We start from the raw sequence: 9386 nt of genomic DNA, 5'->3' as shown, positions 1-9386 counted from the left end.
AATAAATGTGTGTTCTGGGACTTTTCCTCCTAGAACCCACTGCTTTATAGCATGCAGATCACTCCCTCTTCAGTTGGCTGTTATTTGATATTTCTATTTAAGAATAAATTAGCGAATTTCTTTTTCCTCCTGGAGATACAGGTTAACGTGTTTCTTTCAGGCTTAGATAAAATAGAGTATTTTAGTTAACCTACAAAACCCACTTTTAAAGAATTCTGATTATAATTTAATATCATCTTGGTTCATCAAACTTTAAATTTACATATCCACGTACAGGCATATATACATGGATTTATGTATAAATATGCATGTACACATATAAAGTAAACAAACATGAGTGGATATTTAATATTCTCATTACTTCTGCTTTTCTATTATAACTACTCCCACGTCTATTTTCTTTTTAATCTGACAATATAAAAACATATTTTACATGCTTGAATTTATACTACATATGGAATTTTTGTTCTTATTTTCACCCAACATTATTTCATGAATTCTTTTCTCCGTTTCTGCATAATCTTCACAGATTTTCTCCATTTTTCATTGGAATAACTTTCATTAGGTTGAAAGTCCATTGGGCTAAATGATGTGAAATTGCCATTTACGGGTCAAAAATGGTCAAAATGAATACTGAACCAACATAACAAAATTTTCTTAATTACTCTTCAGTGCTTGAACATACTGACTGTTTACAGGTTTTAATCTCAGAATAAATCTGTTTTAAATATCTTCATGCATTTATTTAAAAATCTATTTTCTTAGTATATATTCCCAGATGTCCAATTGCTGCTTAAATTGTTCTTTCTTCATTTTTTTCCCTCTCTGGTGAACTCCTGTGTATACTCTGAGATCCAACTCAAATGGCCCTCTATTTGGGAAGACACCTGGTGTTCCCCCAGGCTTTCCATGTGACACTGTGCATATTTTGAAGCACTAACTGTTCCACATATGTTGAAAATTTTAGCCTACCAGTTTGCTTTCAATGGCCTCTGAGCTCCTAAACTGATAGTCAATATTAAAAATGGTCCAAATGGAAACTAAACGCCATTAGCCAGTCCGCACTGTTAACATGACCGCCCACTGGTTATCTCTCTCTCGTCATATAAAACGGATGTGTGCCTTCGGTTACCTACAAAGTAGAAATCTGTAAATTAAAATCTATTTCCCACCTAATATGAAGGAAGATGTACCCAAGGCCTCATAATGACCACATCTGCAGAACCCAGGGGAACCCCACCCCCCAGCAGCAGGGAAGAGGAGGAACAGCAAGGAAAGGAGGAAGGAGGCTTCCTAGCTCAACATGCAAAGGACTGCTGTTTGTAGAAACAGACACAGCAGGTAAGAACGAGAAAAGGTGCCCCAAACATCGGTCGTTTTTTTCATTCCAGAATAAAAATTAAAATTAAAACTTTGAAGGAGCCACGCTGCTGACCAATTCTCCTACCCAGGCCCCCACTCCCACGTGTGAGAATCCTCACACACACGACTCTTTGTGGATTACAACGAAGGCCCAATGCTACTGTGCTCCCCTTGGTGTACAGACAGCGCCTTTTGGTCAGAGAGGCTCACGTCCAGCTATGGATCTGCAGCGAGCTGCAGACAGACCTAGGAGCTGCACGCAACACAGCCCGGCCAGCGGACCGCAGCCAAGGCTCCAGGGCCTCGCACAGCCATCCCAGGAGCTGCAAGCTGAGTCAAAACATCCAGTCTTCTGCTTGTTATGGCAAAACTCGAATGCTGACTTTCCTATTAGCCAAGGATACCTGCATTTATCATCCCTTACTTAATGAGCCTCATTTATCAGCTATAGATCACAGTTATCCTTCTATTATCAAAACCAATATCCTGCAAATCAGTTAGGTTTCAGCCTCTCTTCATCTCCGATTTTGTCTAGTGCCTACTTTTTAATAGTATACTCCATTAATTTTTTTGGAATTGACAGTCCCATAAAATGGGTTGAAATTCATTTCCCCCATATTTTAAATGGAAATATTCAGAATATTATGTGAAAAAGTTTGCAGGGTATATGCTTAATTCAAATATGTTTTTAAAACTAAATGAATTTTTTAAAAATAAAACATGGCCACTAAACGACTATCTCAGCTATAATGAATTCAGAATTATCCATTTATTTCAACAGGACTGAAGATCTTCAATTTAGAAACACTTTGCATACAAACATGTGACTTACTTAAAAGCAAACTACAGTTCTTTTTAAATATTAATTTATCCAAACTTTCCATTTATTTAGCCTGTCTTTACCTGGAAGAAATCCAAACTAGTGAGGTTTCAGTGAATATTCATTTACAGAACAAATATCTAAGTGGAAGATTGTTTTGAAAGAGAAAGAAACATACCTTCCAGCTTACTACTTTTTACTGTTTAAGTATTCTCTATTTTCAAAATGACTACCGATATCATAAAAATCCTCTAGGGGATAAAATTATAGGACATCACATCTTAAATAATCCATGTTGGAAAATAAATATTTGTCAGAGTCACTATCACTTTTTCTAAAGCAGTGCTTTCGAGTAAGGTCTTTGGGTATTACTCTCAAACTTAATCCAAAAAGAATTGACGTCTTCATATAGAATAGACCAGTGATTAAAATTACATTTGAGAGTATGGTAAATCCTAGGTACGAAATGGAAGTATAGTGAGTTCCATTTAAAACTTCTCCAAGATATCAAAATGGGTCTGTACCTTCGGTTACGAAACTATGGCAGTGATTAACTATATCTGCAGATACTCTATGTGACAAGAACCTCCTGCTCCCTTCAACAGGGGTAGGGGTACACATGGCTTATGGCGTCCGTAACTCCGAAACTCACACTCTAACTACGTCTAGAGAACACTGATACAAATACCGTATGTTTTCAGTTGCACACAGGGATTAATTAATGCTTGAACACTGAGATAAGGTGACAACTGATTAGATTTCTCTATTATTAACTTATAATTTTTTAAATGTTCAAGATGATTTGAGAAGGATTAATGAACAAAGACAGCTACATTCTTAACCTTTTAATGAGAACCATTTCAATCAAGTTCAAGATATAAATAAAAAAGTTTTGGAAAAGGTTCATTCAGCAACCATACGTCTAATTCTTACCTGGCAAATTTTAACTTCTGCAAGGACCTACCAACTAACACGTTAAGATTATCTAACAATTTGTATTTCCAGCTGGGTTGAGAAATTAGTAAAAAGCAAAACTCAATTTAAAACGCTTCACCTAGCTTTTCTCAATAGTTTCTAATCATTCACAGGAACTATATTACCAAATCTACACACTTAAAATGTCCCTACTAACATATCAATGTTCACATATGCTTCCAAAGTACATGACCTTCTACCCCTACCCAACATAAATATCACTGAACACTACAAAAAATAAAACACAGAGTACTCTTTTTCATTTAAGGAAGATCAGTGTACGCTCTGTTGCTAATACCTAACCCCCAAAGAATATTCTTGGTAATAAAATTTTCCAATCATTCTCTTTCAGGCTTCCAAAATCCCATTTAACACCCTCTGTTTCAAAGAACCAGCATCTACTACCTCCCTCCATTCACAAATGGCCAAAAAACATATGTTTTATCTAAACCTCAATATTTCCTTCTAATTGCAAACTCAGCAAAAGTGCCATAAGCACTATTCCACAAGACAGTTAGGGTTTGTTTGTTTTTTTTAACTAAACTGAGAAAGATCAAAATCTTCTTATGTCAATCTTTTATATAATTTCCTATTTAAGGACAAAAGGGTCACGAAGAGGTTTTTAATGACCCGATGGGCCTTTTCAAAGGCTATTAGAACACGACTGGTCATATTCTGTATCTTAGGTAAACAGAATAATGGACCTGCTGTCTGAAATACAACTGGTGGCAGGCCTCTCTGAAAAATAAAACAAATTAGTTATTTGTAAACTGATCAACTCTTCAGATCCCTAAAGAAAGCAAAATTTGCTTAGAACAAGAAAGAAAATCAAACCTTTTTGTTTACTTCTTTTTATACATGTTTATATTTTATTAATAACTTATCTATCTGTACTATATTTACTGAAATTGTATTACTGTTTTTGTCTATTTTTACAATTAAAAAATATACATTAGTAAGAATGTTTTCATGTTCCTTTTAGCTTAATTACCCAAAAGTGCCCACACTTCTTAAAGTTTAAGGTTACCAAGCTAAAACTCAGATGCAATTTTATCATAAAAGAAAATGTCTAATAATAAAACCACCCTGCGAATACAGGTCTACACTTTGATGATCCTCCCGCATCCGTAACACAGGCTCTCCTGATGTCAATTCAGTACCTTGGAAAAGACTCCTTAAGCAATTAAAAGAAAATTCTGAAACTGGCGGAAGAAAGTATTAAAAAGTTTTTACATAAATTCTATTAGGAAAACACTTACTGAAAAAAGCATAATAAATACTCTGAAAAGATCCTAGTCTAATGGGGGCCAAGACAGCTATACAAGTCACTGCAATTAAAGGTAAACAGTCAATGCCACAAGAGATGAAAACAAAACAAAAGACTCAGTAAAAAGCACATTAAATCATATTTTGGTGGTTATCTTAGAACGTAAATTAAGACACATTCAAGTTTAAAATAAAGGAGTTAAGCTTATGGCATTTTTTAGACCTCCCACTGTTTATTTTGTTTAAATGCTGGCTTCATTTCATATCAATATTAGAAGTAGGAAAAAACTACAGAATGTGCTCTAATTTTAAGTGATACTAATCCAGGGAGACAAGAGGTTTTCAAACTAATTTTTATATCACACGCTATATGCTAAGATTTATTAATAATGGTAATACAAAGAGTATGTAAACTAATGCATCTCAATAGTGAGAAAGCTGTATGAGTAAGAGGTATAGAAATAAGTGGGCATTAAGGAAGATTTGTTGAGATTAGGTCTGAGTGAATTAAGTGAAGAGCAAATATTACTGGTCATAGCCCCAAGGCAACAAGAGGATAAGTATTAATTTATCAGTCATTTGCTTTATGTGGATGATCTGAAGATCTAAGTCCACTGGAAAACATAACTGTATTAGCCACTGAAGATCACCAAGAATTTAATGACATGCAAATATAGACAAATACCAGTTCAAACAATGGTGAGAAGACCACTTACTGAGAGATCAAATTATAGACCTAGCATAGGATATTGGAAAGGTCTTGACTGCTTGTAATGGAAAGTTAACTGTATATCAAATATATGCTAAATATCGCACATGCAGAAAAATATTACAAAATCTTCCTCTTCAGCAAAAAGGTTAAGAAGTAACTACGTAAGAAGTTTCCTCCTTACAGTCATGTACATCATGGATAAAGACTTACTAATTATACATTAAAATCACCATACGCATTTTTAAAAATGTACAAATACCCACAATTTTCTTAGTTCCAAATTACAAAACTAGAGATGATTACCAGTATAATGGATTGTCTTAAACCTGAAGTAATAAGACAGTATTTACATCACTGACACTTGAAAAGGAAAAACGCAGCATAAATCTACAAAAGACCCAACAGCAAATTCAGATGTGGTAACAAATATAGTTTCGCAGTACCTATAGTATCAAATTAGCCAAGTTCCAGATTAAACTATTTAATAAAAGTAACACTAAAAATATGTGATGCTAGAGCCATACAGAATACCAACAAATCTCTCCCCAAACTAGCATTATGTTGTGTAAAACACATCGATATAGCATCCACGTAAAGAAAAACATATTTCATAATTCATATAGAAACTTTCTACACAAACAAAGCCTGCTGAAAGAAAGTGGCACACTGAAATTCATTTAAATAAAACTGGTTTTCATCTTAACAGACTGGGGGCCGGGGGTTTAGGTGCCCGGCTGCTCTATGGTTTGTCCTTCATTCAGTGACTGGGACTTCTACATACTCACCACAGAACCTGGAAACTTTGCCCTCTAAAAAAATATTATTGAAATGTTATTGAGCCAATTAGGGCATTTCTTTTTTTTAATAGCTTCATGAGAAATTTTCTACTATCAACAAATCTAAATCTTCTTGGAAAGTAGGCTAGGTAAAGATTAAGAAGAAAGTAAGCCATTATGTGATATGTATGTAAATAGAACAATTCGGAAAAATTTCAACTACTGACAAATATATTGACTCACTTTTTAAAATACTTTTAGGCCCGTTACCAGTAATCCACCTAAAAAGCACTAGCCCAGAGCAAAATTCTTCTGTCAGCTTTGTGGAACTGCCACACTTCATTCCATCCCTAGTTCTGCTGTAAAGTTCGCTGAAAGTCAACTACCCATTCTAATGCAAAGCCATGAAAAGATGCCCAGCCTAGTGGGCGATGGCCAAGTTCAAGGGGATGTGAAGAAAGCAGTACACTGAAGACTGCTCTTGGAGCTACACAGAAAATCTGCATCAGTACATAACAATATTTCCAACCTGTATAACAGTACACATCACCAGCCAATGACAAACCAACAAAGTTGGACTTCTCTATAACACCAAAAATCTGGTAGATGAAAAGTGGAATTCATTGTCCATCTGCTTCACAGGAGTCGACTTAAATTCCTAAACTCATGAGCCAAGTCCCAAATACTCAGCAAAATGTTCCATTTATCAATAGTGTTTACATGCGTGTGCGCATGCACACACATACTACATGTTCACCAAAGCTGTGAATTACCTGCTAAAGAAAAAATCTTATAGTGTAAAACACAGAATCATTAGCTTTTTCATTCCTTCAAAATCCAAGTAACTAGACAATAAATACTCCACTGTGATTAATAACATGACCACAATAAATTTCACCCGCCTTCCACCATAGAAATAAAAGCTGTAAAAATTAGAGTTTCAAAAACACATGCATCAGATTCAAAAGTAATGGACGTCCTGTAGTCATCACTTACCTTCTTCTCAAAGGCTACAGATAAGTTGACAATGAGTATGGTTTGCATGCCAAATGTCATGTACAACATTCAGTACAAATGCTTATTCTCAAATGTTTACAAGTATAATATAATAAATCTCATTTAATGTAAACACATTTAATATCATGGTTAGCCTAAACTCCCATCTTAAATACAATTTCTTAACAGAGATTAAGCAATAACAATAATTCTTCAAATAAAGATATTTTAACAAGGAAATATATAAAATTTTGTACAGATGTATTCTTTTAGTTTATAAAGAAAACCTTATTTAAATTAGCTTGCCTATTAAAAAGGCAAATTAAGCACAGATGAACTATTTATGGGCACAACATGATACCCTATAATACAGCCAGCCACTACTCCAGTCAATATGCATCTCATTCACCATACAGTATCTGCTGGCAGAAATATTTATAAGCTGTCTTTCCAATTTTAAACTAAAATACTTTCTTTTGGGTGAAAAAAGACTAGGTGATTTCTTATTACATAAAGTCCCAGAAAAAAATTCAAACTACCATCAGATGCTTTAACCTCATCATTTACATCCATTGCCAAATGGGAATTCCTTTTATATTCAACTCTTTGATGGCGACCTCTGACTTGTAACACCAGAAAGCAACAAGCTAAACAAAGCACGACTGACTGACTGACTGTACTACAGAGACGCCATTCTGCCACAAAACCCATCCGCCAGATAAAACCTTCCGACTGGACTCAGAGACACCTACAAATGAAATAAACTTATCTAAAACAAAGAATGAAGCCCTAAAAAATAATAAATCACAAACATATCTGAAATCTAGAAGTATCTCTCCTAAGCCTTAATGTAACACAGAACAAACAAAAGCAACATTTCTTTTTAAAAATCTTTAACTCATTACATTTCCAAATCAGCACATTAATGTCTTACTGGTAAACTTGATGGTCTTTCTTGTTGTATCAAGTTCAAGTCTTCGTGGTTAGGTTTTCCAGGAGCCAAAGAAGGTTGAGACCTAGTTCCATAGCCTTCCTGAGACATGTCCTAAACAAACACAAACATAAAGCACTTCATAAATGTTTCAAAAAGTTATAAACTTCTTCAGTAATCAAAATGAAGCAAAGGGTTATCAAAAACTATCAACTCACGTTACATTAAAATAGACATAAAATGTTAGAGCTATCTTTTAAAATTCTTTATTGAAAACAAAAACAAGATAAAAAAAAGCAAACTGTCAAGAACAAAAACATATATATAATTAAGAACTAAATTTATTACGGGACCATACAAAGATTGTACTTGAATTTTGCAGGAAAAGATGCCGAAGGAAGTCAGCAATAACCAAACTCTCTTTCAACCCAAAGCAAACCAAAATCTCATTTTATTATGTAATTCTGATTTTGGTTGAACTGCCTTTAATATTACCTTGAAAATGTTAAAATAATTAATGAAAACTTTATTGTCAACTGATTTTTAATATGCCCTCTCAGTAACCCACAAAACAACATAATTATTAAGCTCACAGTACCCCGGGGTTGCTACAAAACCAATAAACACAATGTATAGAATTCCATATGTTCACGTGGCATAGTTTCCAGAGAATCACAATAAAGAATAAAACAGCAGTGGAGAACAAAACACATCCAAAAAACCGGCTGAGGTACCAGAAACTTATCATTAACGTGGCCTTTCTGGCCATGCAGTCGAACACTTTTCCAGGATGTATTCTGCATGGTTTCAGTATTGTGCTGAAATAATATTATATAAACCCAATACACCACACCACACCAAACTTACTATTTACCAGATCTCTAGCTGTTTAACTGTGTGTGCTCAGCTACGAAACACCCGACCACCACTTACACCCGAGGTCAGACGGCAGGGCGGAACGTGAAACACTCATGACTGCATGTCTTAACTGGCTCTCAAAGTTGAAGAACCAGTTTCTCATTGGAGAGAAAAAAAGAATGGAAAATATCGCTTAAAAATAAATTTCTCTCCCTTCCTCTGTCAGTTTAAATATGTGTTAAAATTAAAGAAACATGATATACAGTTCTACTTCTCCTGTTAAATCCTCAAAATATTACTTTAAAAATTAATTTTATTTTAAAAATTAACGTTTATTAGTTGAAACCTCATAAAAAGTTTCTGCTGCCCCACCTCTTTCTCACACAGTATACACTTAAAATTACATGGCTTCTTAAGCCAAGAAACTTTGGACCAAGAAGTGGTACTACAAAGTGACAAGCCGTATGAACTAGATGTAACTAGCCTAGTGTGGGGTCAACCTGCCTTTAAACAGGCTCTGAAGTAGAGAGCGTGCCAACAATCCGGCATTTCCCAAGCAACCCTCCTTCCCTTTACATAAATCTACACACACACACACACACACCCCACCACCACCACCCCAACCTCTAACAGGACTGCATAATGCCCGGTCAGTAGTATTTTTTTAAGAGAAAATTAAACCCGATTTTC

General features: G+C 34.8%; 1 protein-coding gene across 6 annotated transcripts in view; it reads right to left on the bottom strand.

Annotated features, from left to right (window-relative positions):
- Nucleotides 1-9386, bottom strand: part of ARID1B (AT-rich interaction domain 1B) — a 341059-nt gene that overhangs the window by 240186 nt on the left and 91487 nt on the right. For all 6 annotated transcript variants that reach the window (XM_015591903.2, XM_015591900.2, XM_025049064.1 and 3 more), the window contains exon 3: nucleotides 7842-7952. In XM_015591903.2, coding sequence (XP_015447389.2) covers nucleotides 7842-7952 — 111 coding nt within the window. The remainder of the gene's footprint in view (nucleotides 1-7841; nucleotides 7953-9386) is intronic.

The sequence above is a fragment of the Pteropus alecto genome, unplaced genomic scaffold (assembly GCF_000325575.1).
Source record: "Pteropus alecto unplaced genomic scaffold, ASM32557v1 scaffold195, whole genome shotgun sequence".
NCBI lineage: Eukaryota > Metazoa > Chordata > Mammalia > Chiroptera > Pteropodidae > Pteropus > Pteropus alecto.
This window is presented reverse-complemented; position numbering and strand designations above follow the sequence as displayed.